Source organism: Xyrauchen texanus, chromosome 27, assembly GCF_025860055.1.
Source record: "Xyrauchen texanus isolate HMW12.3.18 chromosome 27, RBS_HiC_50CHRs, whole genome shotgun sequence".
In the NCBI taxonomy this organism is placed as follows: Eukaryota; Metazoa; Chordata; class Actinopteri; order Cypriniformes; family Catostomidae; genus Xyrauchen; species Xyrauchen texanus.
Window position 1 is genome coordinate 13263687 of NC_068302.1, and position 15035 is coordinate 13278721.

Here is a 15035-nt window from a genome sequence, read left to right on the forward strand (position 1 = left end):
AGCTGAAACACTGCAGAAAGTACTTGAAATATCATGTCAGCTAACCTAATGTATTAGTTAAGAATCCTTTAGTTATTATATTTAAAATGTCACTCCTGTATATTCTGATTTGGAGGTGAGAGAAACCTTGGAGCCACTGAGGAAGAAACTAAAAGAGACCGAGGTTGAGCTAGAGAAGCTGAGAAAACAGCTAACACAGACAGTTCATAGAGAGAAGGAGGAGAGGAGGAGAATGGAGGAGGAATGGGAGCGCAGAATGCAGGAGCTGAAGGCCACAGGAGAGAAAGCAGTACGAAGACTAAATGAGGAGCAGAAGGAGATAAAGAAAGGTGGTAGTTTCATTTAACACTTTAGGCTTCTTTTAACTCTTAAATCCCTGCACTGAAAAAAGTATAAAAATATGAATAACTAATGTCTTGATCACACAAAATATGTATCGTTTTAAAGTTTTGAAGCTGTATTTTAATGAATGTAGGCATAATGACAAAAACTGAGCAAGTGTTTTGAAATTTGCCAACAGATAAGAAGCGTTAAGTTTTTATAATTTATTAATAATGTTGCACTGTACAGATTATTGTAATCTGTAAAAACATCAATCCGATCAAATAGCCATGTGTCATATGTCATTTGAAAGCTCTCAAAGTGTAGAATACAACCTACTCACAGACAAAAATAGTGAGTAATACACTGGTGGCCAAAAGTATGGAATAATGTACAGATTTTGCTCTTATGGAAAGAAATTGTTACTTTTATTCAAAGTGGCATTCAACTGATCAAAATATATAGTCAGGACATTAATAAGGTGAAAAATTACTATTACACTTTGAAAAAAATATATATATCTTAAACTACTTCAAAGAGTTCTCATCAAAACATCCTCTACGTTCAGCAATGAAAGCTTTGCAGATCCTTGGCATTCTAGCTGTCAGTTTGTCCAGATACTCAGGTGACATTTCACTTGCCATAGATGTGGATGTCTTGTCGGGCACTTCTCACGCACCTTACAGTCTAGCTGATCCCACAAAAGCTCAATGGGGTTAAGATCCATAAAACTCTTTTCCAATTATCTGTTGTCCAATCTCTGTGTTTCTTTGCCCACTATAACCTTTTCTTTTTGGTTTTCTGTATCATAAGGCCTGCACCCCTGAGTCTTCTCTTTACTGTTGTACTTGAAACTGGTGTTGAGCGGGTAGAATTCAATGAAGCTGTCAGCTGAGGACATGTGAGATGTCTATTTCTCAAACTAGAGATCTCGTTCTGTCCTTGTTAGAGCCAGATGCATTTATTTGTATGAAATCTTCAGTTTTTTGGCCATTTCAAACATTGTATAGCCTTCATTCCTCAAAACAATTATTGACTGACGAGTTTCTAGACAAAGCTGTTTCTTTTTTTTTTACATTTTTGACCTATTATTGACCTTAAGACATGCCAGTCTATTGTATACTGTGGCAACTCAACACCAAACTCAAAAACAATGTTAAGCTTCATTTAATGAACTAAATAGCTTTTAACTGTGTTTGATATAATAGCAAGTGATTTTCTAGTGCCAAATGATCAATTTAGCATGATTAATCAAGGATAAGGTGTTGGAGTGATGGCTGCTGGAAATGGGGCCTGTCTAGATTTGATCAAAAATGACTTTTTTCAAATTTACACTGAATGTAATTGGATGCACAGATAATTAGATAATCCACACAAAGCACAATATGCACACAGCACATAAACACATTAGCTTTCCTGGATCAGATGAATTCATAAGAAATTATGTAGCACATTGTCCAGCGTTATGGAACACTAAACCAATCGTATTAGGATTCAGATCGCTGCAACCAGAAATGGAAGTCTACCAAATATGGGCAGAGAGGATTGTTCACTCTATTTACATATGGACACCAGGAGATGGCACCAAGTACATGACACAGACTCAATGATGGCTCAAATGTCAGAATGGAACTGAATGAGATCTCGTTATACATGCCTGCAAGCTTTGCAGAGAGAGCATACATGTGATTGTTGTATTTACCTGTGTAATTAGTTCTTATGTACAATTATTATGTTTTATTTGTTAGTGTGGCTTTGGGACACTAGGAGCTTTGTAATACTACAACTTTTGATTACTTTGTTGTATCAACACAAAATTACTCAGTTACAGGGTACGTGATTGAAAAACAAAACAAAAGCAGTTTTTCGAAACTACCTTATTTACACCCCGAGATATATAACGTCAAATCAGAAAAATAAGAAAACCTTTTTTTTGTTGATTTTTCAGCAGTTTCTTATGCTGAGAGTCTCATAATTTATCATAATCTAGATCATTATTTTTTATTTAAGATTTCTTTAAAATGATACCAAGTAATTGACCATCTTTGTTTTTTTGTACAATTCTAAGCTTTTAATTTTGGGCATGCCACTGAAACAAGAAATCTTTCAGAGCTTAACCCTTTATCTCAGACCTGGACCATCTCATTTAAGATTTTGTGCAGTTTATTTCTGTATGAGCTCAAAAAAGGTTCAAGAACTGGCAATGTGTAAATATAACTTAAACTGTAACTGTAACAGTCACTGTTGTTTTGTTCTCAGGTGTGACATTGTTAGAGGACACAAATACTGACTTGGCAGCAGAGCTGAAGTTGCAGACAGAAGCAAAACAGAGTCTTGGTAAGCAGGACATCATTATAAAACCATAAAAAATGGAACTGGGATTAAATCCATTTGACCTATTGAAGCTTTTAGCTGTATGGCTGTATTATTTGATTAATTCACTGAGCTATATTGTTTTATATTTGAATATAAAGATATAGAATAAAGGGAATGTGAAAAGAGCATACAGAAGAGGTTTAGGGTGATATAAGGAATGGGTTTGGTTCTGTTTTTGTCTATGTACAGAATCTGAGAGGGCCTTACTACAGGAGGAAGTCCATCAGTTGTATTCACTGGAGATCACTTTAAAAGAGGTGGAGGAGAGGAGGCTAAACCTGGAAAAGGAGCTCAGAAGTACACAGGCACTGCTGGACAAAGAGAAAGCAAAGTTCCACAGTGTGCAACGCCAGTATGAGGTGCGTGTGTGTCATATGATAACTGAATTTAACAATATTATAGTCAACATGGCAGCAGTATCAACACATTTCATTTCTGTAATGTTATGTATTTCCGAATATTCCAAACAGAATATATCATTAAAAAAAAGGTGGGACTTTGGGAATTGACTGGATCATGAAACATGGTCTCTATATCATAGGTGGTTGGAGGGGAGGGCTTGGTGACATCAGCAGAAAAAATTATTTGTGTCAGAGGAGGAGCAAGCTTTTACATTTTAATGAAAGATTACAAAGACAACAAATTCTTCCTTTGGAATAACTTGCACAGATGAATCATTTGAAATAAGTCCAGGATTTTCGAAAGTGCGTAGGGTCAATTAAAATCTTCATGTTGCTGATTTTGTATATTTGAAGCAGCAGTGCTGTGATCTGTATGTGCAACTTCTTATTGATTGTGTCTGTACTAGCAATGTGCACAAGTACTCGATTAATCGAGCACTATGATTAATCATCCATAATGTTGTATGGATGATTGTACATTTTAGCGGGTATCTTGGATGTAACAAGCACTGTCTAAACCAAATTTCTCAATAAAGGATCAATAAAGTACATTTACTTTTAAATTCCTATACTCATTCAGCTTTAAATATCTGACGAGTAAAACACTACTCAGACATTGCAATTTGATTTTCCTTTGTGCTTTTTCTTGCCATGGGCAACAACGAAACTGCACCACTCTTGTCATTACAACTCAGTGCATTGGTTGGTGCTGCTGATGCATGACTTTGTTAAAAATACTTCACTCAAATAGAAAATTCTGTCATTATTTTAATCTGAAGTATGTGATTTCTGAGACACTAGCACAGAATTGCAAAAATAAACAATGTTTTCAAAACAACAACAAGATTTTTTTCCAAATACGCCCCTCTTATGCAGTTGTTCAAACAGTCAGATAGTCCCGCCCCCAACTCACGGCATTGGTTAGGTAATGTTTTTGGGGCGGGTCTAAGCTCAAAACAAGCACATACATTTTTATAACACCACAGAGATAGGGAGAGTAAACAGTGTTTACAGTTTTAGAAAAAATTAAAGGTGCTGCAAGCGATTTTAGTCATTCTAACTTCCAAGAGACTTAGCAATTGAATTAGCCATGCCCCCTCTTTCCAAAACCCTGCAAGTAGGTATAGCTGCAGACCGGAGATCTCCAAATCTCCAAAATAGGACAGGGTTACTCCAAAAGAGGGTTGTGCCAACTCCAAAAGGGGGCATCACTTCTACTCATGGTTAAGGTTAGGCAAAGGGTAAGGTTAGGGGCTCCCTTTATCTTTAATGGTGATTTGGAGCTCACACCCCTTTTTGGTGCTGTGCCTGCAGTTATACCCTTCCAGAGATTATTTAGCAGAGACAGGCCACTTCTATTAAAATTAATGGGAGATATTAATTTTCTCAACTTAATGGCTCAACCAAGGAGCTCTGAGTGCCCTATGGTCAATGGATGTAGAAAGGAATTCCCGGTTTACAGTCAAAGAGCCAATCACCTTTTAGATACAGATACCACCTGTCAATCAACTTTAGAACACACATGCGCATTAGCTATACAAGCCAGGAAAATATTATTTTTTAGCGTATTATGAGGTAAAGAATCACAATTTATGAATCAAGTATTGTCAGATTTGATTGCTGATTTGAAATATGTTCTTTGATCATAATCTTGACCATCCGTTTTTGAGATTTTGGTCTTTCTCCATTCAAGTAGATAGGAGCTGCACTGGCATTACTGGAAATAGCCTCCCGAGAGTGTTCACAAGATGACCGACAGTGGACTGACTTGCTAGAAAACTTTGATCCTTCTCAAACCCTACACATCACAAATACCATTGAGAACGACATTTAGCAGAAGAGCAGGATTAGTGCGTGTTCCCACAGTTGTCAAACACAACAGTAGCAAAATAGACACAAGGCCTCTGCTCTCTTTCAATGACGCATGTTGTAGTATGTGTAAATACAAATTTTTCATGAAGAAACAGACAGATTTCAAAATTAGGCGTTTCAGCAGGGTGGTAACTATATATGCTCTTTTTAGACTGGGGAGAATGTTTAGCGTTCTGAAATTTACAGTATGTTTTTTTATAGTACAGTTACCTCTTATATGTCTAAATATCAAGGTACATTTTATTCTCCCTTTCATGACCCCTTTAAAATACTAACGGCTTATTTATAGTTCTCTCTGCATAAGCTGGGATAAAATAAATTATTTTAACACTGAAAAAGTTCAGCTTTAAAGTGATTGTATCACTTCAGAAGACTAGGAATGGTTTTATGTGTAAGTGCAAATATAATATTTTTGTGTGTGTGTCATTTTTTTAATCTAGATGTTGTTCCCTTCCGAGGGAACTCGCACTGCGTCGTTGAAAACGACTCTTTGGGGAACGCTCCTTAGCGTGCGCCTCTGAATTATGAATGAAACTATTCCAATCTTGATTGGTGTTGCGTCATGACGTAACATGTGACGGCATAACCGGATGCATAAAAGTGACGCCGGTACACATACACATTAGCTTTCGCTCTTCAGCAAGCGCTCTATGTTGAAATTGTTTGTCTTATTTGGTGTTGTTTGTCTGATTTAAAAAATATTATGGCCACCGAACAGTTCAAGAAGTGCGTGCACTCCTGCCCTCGTTTCATTACGGGTAGGGACACGCACGCTTTATGTGTGAACTGTTTGGGAGCACAGCACGCACAGGCAGCTCTCGAGGGATCTGCCTGTGAAAGTTGTGAAGCACTACCCATGAGAGTGCTGCGCTCCCGGTTGGCGTGCTTCGATGAGCACGGTCAGGCTCGCGTTCCCCACGGTTTTGGTCCCGCGTCTGTTGAGGCAGCGCGGCGATTGAAATCGCGGGGTTCGCAGCAGGATTTTGCAGATGAGAATGAGACTGCTGCGGCACGTTCTCATTCTTCGTTTGAGGATCCCGAGCCTACTGTGAGTGGTGCAGAAGCCCACGTCGCGGCTTCTTCTGCCCATGATCAGGTCCCCTTGCTTGAGCTCACTGCTTCCGAGGAAGTGTGCTCAGCATCGATGCGGACGACCGTGACCCAAGCACGCCAGTTTTTGGCCAAGCTTATGAGGAGCTGATTGAGGTTGTGACGCGTGCCGTGGCCAGACTGAATATCAGCTGGCCACAAAATGAGCAGGGAACGCAAGTTGAAAGCAATTAGACGTGCGTTTCCTGCGGCACAGATCACAAACTCAGCGCCGGGGTTTGCCGTTTTTCCCCGATCTCCACAAAGATATCTAAAACGAGATCGTGGGGTAAACCGCATTCGTCCCGTATCTCCAGCCCCAGTGTTTGATTACAGATGATGTTTTGGGGGCACGGTATATGGGCTAAAACCCCGGCGCTGCCTAGTAAGCCCTGCAGAGATACATCTGCTTTAATAAGTAGGGCATACATGGCCGCACACAATCGGTGTTGGTTTCCCGCCGTCTCTGACGCTTCGGGCCACATCAATTTCCAGCGAACGCACAGCGAACGTTCGTGTCAAAAAAATAAATAAATAAATAAATAAATAAATAAATAAAATAAATAAATAAATAAAAAACAACAAGCATCAATTGTGGTCACAAGAACCATATCGACTAAATCCTGCCGGTTTCCCGCTTCAGGAAGTCGGGAACAGTGCTCGAAAAACACCCGAGACCAGCCTCGAGAGGCTGGTTCCCTTAGTTGAAGCTTCAGGAAAGAGGTCCTACCGAGGTGGTAGAACCTCGGAGGGCTGTCCTCCGCTGCAGAGCAACCGAGGTTGCTCTCGCAGCGGAGTCCTCAGGAAATCGGTGTCGGTTCCCGCCGTCTCTGACGCTTCGGGCCACATCAATTTCCAGCGAACGCACACCATGCCGTTCGTGTCAAAAAATAAAAAACAAGCATCAATGGTGGTCACAGAAACCGTATCGACTAAATCCTGCCGGTCTTTCGCTTCAGGAAGTCGAGAACAGTGCTTGAAAAACACCCGAGACCAGCCTCGAGAGGCTGGTTCCCTTAGTGGAAGCTTCGGGAAAGAGGTCCTACCGAGGTGGTAGAACCTCGGAGGGCTGTCCCCCTCCGCTGCAGAGCAACCGAGGTTGCTCTCGCAGCGGAGTCCTCAGGAAATCGGTGTCGGTTCCCGCCGTCTCTGACGCTTCGGGCCACATCAATTTCCAGCGAACGCACACCGTGCCATTCGCGTCAAAAAATAAAAAACACACATCAATTGTGGTCACAAGGACTGTATCGACTAAATCCTGCCGGTATCTCGCTTCAGGAAGTCGAGAACAGTGCTCGAAAAACACCCGAGACCAGCCTCGAGAGGCTGGTTCCCGTAGTAGATTTTGTAGAGGCATGGAATCATCTTCCCAACATATCTGCATGGGTCCTGCATATAATAAAATCAGGGTACAAACTGCAGTTCGGGCACCGCCCCCCCCAAATTCTCTGGGGTGGTGCAGACTACAGTGGTTCCGGAGCAGGCTCAGGTGATGGAACAAGAAGTGCAATCTCTGCTGCTGAAGGAGGCCATAGAATGTGTTCCTCATTCAGACAGGGAGTCCAGTCTTTACAGCCGGTACTTTATAGTTCCAAAAAAAAAAAAAAAGGATGGGGGGTTGAGGCCGATTTTAGATCTCAGAGTTTTGAACCGGCCTTTGAGGAGGTTCAGGTTCAAAATGCTTACCATTCCTGTCATCGTGAGTCAGATCAGATCCGAGGACTGGTTTGTCACGATAGATCTAAAAGACGCCTATTTTCATGTACCCATCCTTCCATGTCACAGGAGGTTCCTGAGGTTCGCTTCGGGGCGAAGCTTACCAATATCGGGTTCTTCCGTTCGGCCTAGCACTCTCTCCCCGCACATTCACCAAATGTATGGATGCAGCTCCTGCTCCTCTGAGACTTCAGGGCATCCGCATACTGAATTTTATCGATGACTGGCTCATTCTGGCCCAGTCTCGAGAAATGGCGGTTCGGCATTGAGATGTCGTCCTTGGCCATATTCGAAGTTTGGGGTTGAGACTCAACACAAAAGAGTGTGTTACAACCATCCCAGTGCACAACGTTTCTGGGTGTTGTGTGGGACTCGGTTACGATGCAGGCACGCATGTCTCCTGCACGTATCGAGTCCGTTCTGGCGATGGTGTCCGGGTTAAAACTAGGCCAGGCCATCACCGTAAAGCAGTTTCAAAGACTGCTGGGCCTCATGGCAGCAGCATCCAACTTGATACCTTTGGGCCTTCTACACATGAGGCCCCTCCAGTGGTGGCTGAAAGCCAAGGTGTTTTCCCCCAAGGGCAATCCATTTCGTATAATCAGAGTAACGCGCAGATGCCTTCGTTCTCTGCTAATATGGAAGAAACCTTGGTTCCTGTCCCTAGGGCCAGTGTTGGGAGCGTCATGTCGCCGGAAAACCGTTTCGACAGACGCCTCCCTCACTGGCTGGGGCGCGGTCATGGACGGCCGCTTTGCCAGGGGTCTGTGGCAGGACCATCATCATTCTTGGCACATAAACTGTCTAGAGATGTTGGCTGTGTTCAGGGCTCTGAGGAGCTTCCTTCCAGACATCAAAGGTTACCATGTCCTAGTACGTTCGGACAATACATCAGTGGTAGCTTATCTGAACCGACAAGGAGGACTCAGATCGCGCCCTCTGTGCAGACTGGCGCATCAGATAATTCTTTGGTCCCAAGGGAAAATACTGTCTATCAGAGCATGTATATTCCGGGGTTCAGAATCAGGGAGCAGACATCCTGTCGAGGCAGGGGCTGAGGCCCGGGGAATGGAGACTTCATCCAGAGGTGGTGAAGTTGATATGGGACAAATTTGGACCATCAGAAGTGGATCTATTCGCGTCTCGAGAGACGTCCCACTGTCCACTTTGGTTCTCCCTCTCACATCCAGCCCCACTGGGGTTGGACGCCATGGTACAGGCTTGGCCGAGGCTTCGCCTGTACGCATTTCCCCGATCGCTCTGCTCCCGGGAGTCCTGGAAAGGGTCCGCCAAGAGGGCATCAGTCTACTTCTGGTTGCCCCCATGTGGCCGGCCCGAGTATGGTTCTCAGACATAATTTCACTCCTGATAGCTCCGCCATGGCAGATTCCTCTGAGGAGGGATCTGTTGTCTCAGGCGGGGGGCACAGTCTTCCACCCTCGTCCAGAGCTGTGGAAACTGTGGGTCTGGCCCCTGAGGGGGTTCAGTACCTAAATGCTGGTCTATCAGCGGGGGTGGTTGAAACCATACTTAGCTCTAGGGCTCCGTCTACTAGGAGATTATATGGCCTCAAGTGGAATGTGTTCTCCACTTGGTGTAGAGAACATGAATTAGATCCAGTTAACTGCCCGGTGGCTTCAGTTCTGGAGTTTCTTCAAGATCGTTTCTCTGCGGGTCTCTCCCCTTCCACACTTAAGGTGTACGTGGCTGCCATTTCGGCGTTCCATGCACCACTGAGTGATGGGCCTCTGGGGAGGCACCAGCTGGTCATTCGTTTTCTCCGTGGTACATGGAGGATGAGACTGACAACCAGGTCCAGGGTTCCTGCCTGGGACCTGGCGGTGGTTCTCGAAGGGTTATCCCTGGCCCCCTTCGAACCCCTTCAGTCGGCTTCGCCCAAGGACCTGACGTTCAAGATGGCTTTTCTCTTAGCTATTACCTCTCTAAAGAGGGTGGGTGATCTTCAAGCCCTGGCAGTGACGCCAGCTTGCTTGGAGTTTGCCCCTGGCGGAGTTAAAGCCATTTTACACCCGAGACCTGGCTATGTGCCTAAGGTGCCGTCTAACACGGCACGGTCTACGGTCCTGCAGGCTTTTTATCCTCCACCTCATGTGTCGGCAGAAGAAGAGAGGCTCCATTTGCTCTGCCCTGTCAGAGCTTTGAGTGTTTACCTCGAGAGGTCCTCTTCTTGGAGGAGGTCGGACCAACTGTTAGTGTGTTTTGGGTCACCTAAGAAGGGGCTCCCTGCCTCGAAACAAACCATTAGTAATTGGATTGTTCAGGCTATTATCTCGGCCTACAAGGTGCGCAATTTGCCTTCACCTTTGGCCGTGAGGGCTCATTCAACTAGAGGCATGGCGTCCTCTAGGGCTCTCTTATCGGGAGTACCCCTCCAGGAGATCTGTGAGGCAGCCGGTTGGGCTACCCCGCACACTTTCATCAGGTTTTACAGTCTGCACCTCCCTAGTACGCCTGGCGCGCGTGTGCTCTCGTCCTAGCTGAGTGCCTGAGTTCAGTTTCACCCTAGGGCAGGCCTTTTTTTCGGTGCGTGGCCTAGTGGGCATTCGTTCCCCAAAGAGTCGTTTTCAACGACGCAGTGCGAGTTCCCTCGGAAGGGAACGTCTCGGGTTATGACTATAACCCTTGTTCCCTGAGAAGGGAACGGGACACTGCGTCGTCCTGCCATGCCCCTCAAGGCCTGAGAGCGGCTTGCTTCATCGCTAGGCTAATGTGTATGTGTACCGGCGTCACTTTTATGCATCCGGTTATGCCGTCACATGTTACGTCATGACGCAACACCAATCAAGATTGGAATAGTTTCATTCATAATTCAGAGGCGCACGCTAAGGAGCGTTCCCCAAAGAGTCGTTTTCAACGACGCAGTGTCTCGTTCCCTTCTCAGGGAACAAGGGTTATAGTCATAACCCGAGACGTTTTCTACGATGTATTTTTTCATAAGAAAAACAGGTTAAAATCTGAAGATTCTTAAATTCTAAGTCCATAGTTTTATATGTGTATGTGTCCTGTGATTTTCATTTTGTTTGCAGGCGCTGCAGGTAAAACAGCATGCTCTATGTAAGCATTTGGATGTGTTGGTTCAGCAAACTGAGGATGTACAGAGCAGTCTGGAAGAATGTGAGGATGAGAGAGCTGAGCTTACAGAAAAACTTGCAAATATCACACAAGAAAGGGACACACTTCAGGAGCAACTCACAAAGCAACAAGTAAAGCATGTGCACACATGTACAGTATCAAAACAAAGGTCTGTCATTTCTGTGCCACTAGCAACTGGAAACTCATACCACTGGTTGAGCCAATGTTGTCACATCTGGCAGCTCAAACAAACAAATTGCAATTCCATGTGGTGACACCTGTGGGAGAGTCATTACATGCTTCGTCTTTAAAAAAATAAAGGTTTTGTCAAACAACCTAACAAAACAGAAAAAATCTGAATATGTTTTTATTGTCCAGGTACAGTAAGATTGACAAAAATTGACTTGGTAACTACTGTGCCTGGAGTAACCCATGTCAAAGTTTTATCTCACTTAAAGATCACAATAATACTATTCCATCACTAGCAAAACACATGCTTATGGACTAATGCTTGAAATGTTTTCCAAGTCATTTTTTATTTAATATAATTTGTGCATAGATATGCGTGATATTAAATGACAAACATATTGAAAGAACTTTACAATAAATTGGTAACTGGGCACAAAGTATGCAGGAAATGGAGTCAGAATGGAGTGATAACATAATGGAAATTCCAATCGCTCCACTTAATTTCTGTGGTTTGTGGTTTGTGACATAATTCACATGTGTGACATTTTTTATTTGCAGTCCCAGTGTAGAAAGCTGTGTATAGAGAAAGAAAGGCAGCAAAAACAAATGACAGAACTACAGGAGAGTGTATCTCACCTGAAAGAGATGTTAGAGCAAGCTGACCAGAGAGAGAGGATATTGGTAGCATTTCCTGAGCTGAACCCTCATCCACAAGCAACAACTCAAAGTGAGATATCAACACACACACACACACACACACACACACACACACACACACACACACACACACACACACACACACACACACACACGTAGTGTTTCCATGTTTTATGGGGACTTTCCATAGACATAATGGTTTTTATACTGTACAAACTTTATATTCTACCCCCTAAACCTAACCCTACCCCTAAACCTAACCCTCACAGAAAACTTTCTGCATTTTTACATTTTCAAAAAACATAATTTAGTATGATTTATAAGCTGTTTTCCTCATGGGGACCGACAAAATGTCCCCACAAGGTCAAAAATTTCGGGTTTTACTATCCTTATGGGGACATTTGGTCCCCACAAAGTGATAAATACACGCACACACACACACACACACACACACACACAATCTAATCAGCCATCTATACCCAGATCTCTCTCTCTGTCACAGCTACAGGTGATGTGATGAGTGATATGGAGCAGCAGTTGAAGGCAAACTCACTGAGGATCAGAGTTCTCCAGGAGGAGAACGCCTCTCTGAGCTGCAGTCTAGCCAGATTGAAAGACATTCAAAGCACAGAGAAAAAACAAAGATCTTTAGATTCTGGGGATGCAGAGATGATCAGGGGCAGGGGAAATGTAGTGATGGGACCCTTGGATCACTCTAGAAACCCTTCTACCACACCCTCTGCCATGTCCTCCCCCTCCGTTCTTCATCATCAGACTCTCTGCCTGTCTGTACATCAAAATATGGAAGAAACATACATGAAAATCCGCCATGCTGCTCGCAACAGGTCTGCTGGCACACGCCGCAGAAAGAAGTGATGTCACTTGATGGACCAATTATTCTGGAGACTTTGACATTGATGTGAATTATATGGATGTGGGACCCCAATATAATTCATTTATATGACTTTGACCTCACAATGAACACTTGGCAATCCACATGTGAATGAATTAACATGAATCCTCAAAACTGAGTAATTAATTTAATTCATAAATGTTTCAGCCCAGTGTGGTGCTAAAATATGATGGCTGACAGCTGTAAAATTTGTAAAGTTAAGGGATTGAAACTCTAATATTAAATAGCCTAAAATTATGTCCTGAGTTTTGTTAAATTAGTATGTGGCTTGTTCACGTGGTTATAAGCAAATGACTAAACCACACAGTGCACATAGACCTATTACTGCTGTGGCTAATAAAAACGAAAGTAAATAGGAAGTCTCAACTGTGTCTGTTTTGTTTCTGCGCTTTTCCTCGTTTGAATCTAACCAGTGGTGGAAAAGTTGTGTCATCATGCCATACTCAAACCAGCCCATTTGGCACCAACAATCATGCCAAGGTCCAAATCACTGAGATAAAATGTTTTTTTTTTGTGAACATTAACTGAAGCTCCTGACCCATATCTGCTTGATTGTATGCACTGCTGCCACACGATTGGCTGATTAGATAATCGCATGGATGATTGTTGGTGACAAACGGGCTGGTTTGAGTATTTCTGTAACTGCTGATCTCCTGCGATTTTCACACACAACAGTCCCTAGAATTTACTCAGAACAAAACAAAAAACATCCAGTGAGCGACAGTTCTGTAGATGGAAATATCTTGCTGACGAGAGAGGTCAACAGAGAATAGCCAGACTGGTTTGAACTGACAAAGTCTACAGAAACTCAGATAACCACTCTGTACAATTATGGTGAGATGAATATAATTCAGAATGCTATTCAGAGATGCAGGTCGGAGCTGTTTTGGCAGCACGAGGGGGACCTACACAATATTAGGCAGGTGGTTTTAATGTTGTGGCTGATCAGTGTATATATAAATATATACACAGTATATACACTCACCTAAAGGATTATTAGGAACACCTGTTCAATTTCTCATTAATGCAATTATCTAATCAACCAATCACATGGCAGTTGCTTCAATGCATTTAGGGGTGTGGTCCTGGTCAAGACAATCTCCTGAACTCCAAACTGAATGTCAGAATGGGAAAGAAAGGTGATTTAAGCAATTTTGAGCGTAGCATGGTTGTTGGTGCCAGACGGGCCGGTCTGAGTATTTCACAATCTGCTCAGTTACTGGGATTTTCACGCACAACCATTTCTAGGGTTTACAAAGAATGGTGTGAAAAGGAAAAACATCCAGTATGCGGCAGTCCTGTGGGCTGAAAATGCCTTGTTGATGCTAGAGGTCAGAGGAGAATGGGCCGACTGATTCAAGCTGATAGAAGAGCAACTTTGCCTGAAATAACCACTCGTTACAACCGAGGTATGCAACAAAGCGCTTGTGAAGCCACAACACGCACAACCTTGAGGCGGATGGGCTACAACAGCAGAAGACCCCACCGGTACCACTCATCTCCACTACAAATAGGAAAAAGAGGCTACAATTTGCAAGAGCTCATCAAAATTGGACAGTTGAAGACTGGAAAAATGTTGCCTGGTCTGATGAGTCTCGATTTCTGTTGAGACATTCAGATGGTAGAGTCAGAATTTGGCGTAAACAGAATGAGAACATGGATCCATCATGCCTTGTTACCACTGTGCAGGCTGGGGGTGGTGGTGTAATGGTGTGGGGGATGTTTTCTTGGCACACTTTAGGCCCCTTAGTGCCAATTGGGCATCGTTTAAATGCCACGGCTTACCTGAGCATTGTTTCTGACCATGTCCATCCCTTTACGGCCACCATGTACCCATCCTCTGATGGCTACTTCCAGCAGGATAATGCACCATGTCACAAAGCTCGAATCATTTCAAATTGGTTTCTTGAACATGACAATGAGTTCACTGTACTAAAATGGCCCCCACAGTCACCAGATCTCAACCCAATAGAGCATCTTTGGGATGTGGTGGAACGGGAGCTTCGTGCCCTGGATGTGCATCCCACAAATCTCCATCAACTGCAAGATGCTATCCTATCAATATGGGCCAACATTTCTAAAGAATGCTTTCAGCACCTTGTTGAATCAATGCCACGTAGAATTAAGGCAGTTCTGAAGGCTGAAAGGGGTAAAACACAGTATTAGTATGGTGTTCCTAATAATCCTTTAGGTGAGTGTGTATATATATATATATATATATATATATATATATATATATATACATTTTATTTTTTTTATTTTTTGCATCGTCTGTGGATTCTACATGAAACGTGAATATAGAGTTTCTACAATAATGTAAAAATGTGACATTTTAGACATTTCTAATCACCTATGACAATCTTTTAGATATGCTACTGATCCTGCAAACGTAACTTTCTTTTGCTTAA

At 43.1% G+C, this 15035-nt stretch overlaps 1 protein-coding gene across 1 annotated transcript in view; it reads left to right on the plus strand.

The window, feature by feature from the left end:
- Positions 1 to 11920, plus strand: part of ccdc157 (coiled-coil domain containing 157) — a 15200-nt gene extending 3280 nt beyond the window's left edge. The window contains exons 4-8 of the mRNA XM_052094735.1: positions 116 to 329; positions 2581 to 2658; positions 2887 to 3056; positions 10823 to 10999; positions 11616 to 11920. Of these exons, the coding sequence (XP_051950695.1) occupies positions 116 to 329; positions 2581 to 2658; positions 2887 to 3056; positions 10823 to 10999; positions 11616 to 11873 (897 nt within the window). The 3' untranslated portion in view covers positions 11874 to 11920. The remainder of the gene's footprint in view (positions 1 to 115; positions 330 to 2580; positions 2659 to 2886; positions 3057 to 10822; positions 11000 to 11615) is intronic.
- Positions 11921 to 15035: the final 3115 nt, after the last annotated feature.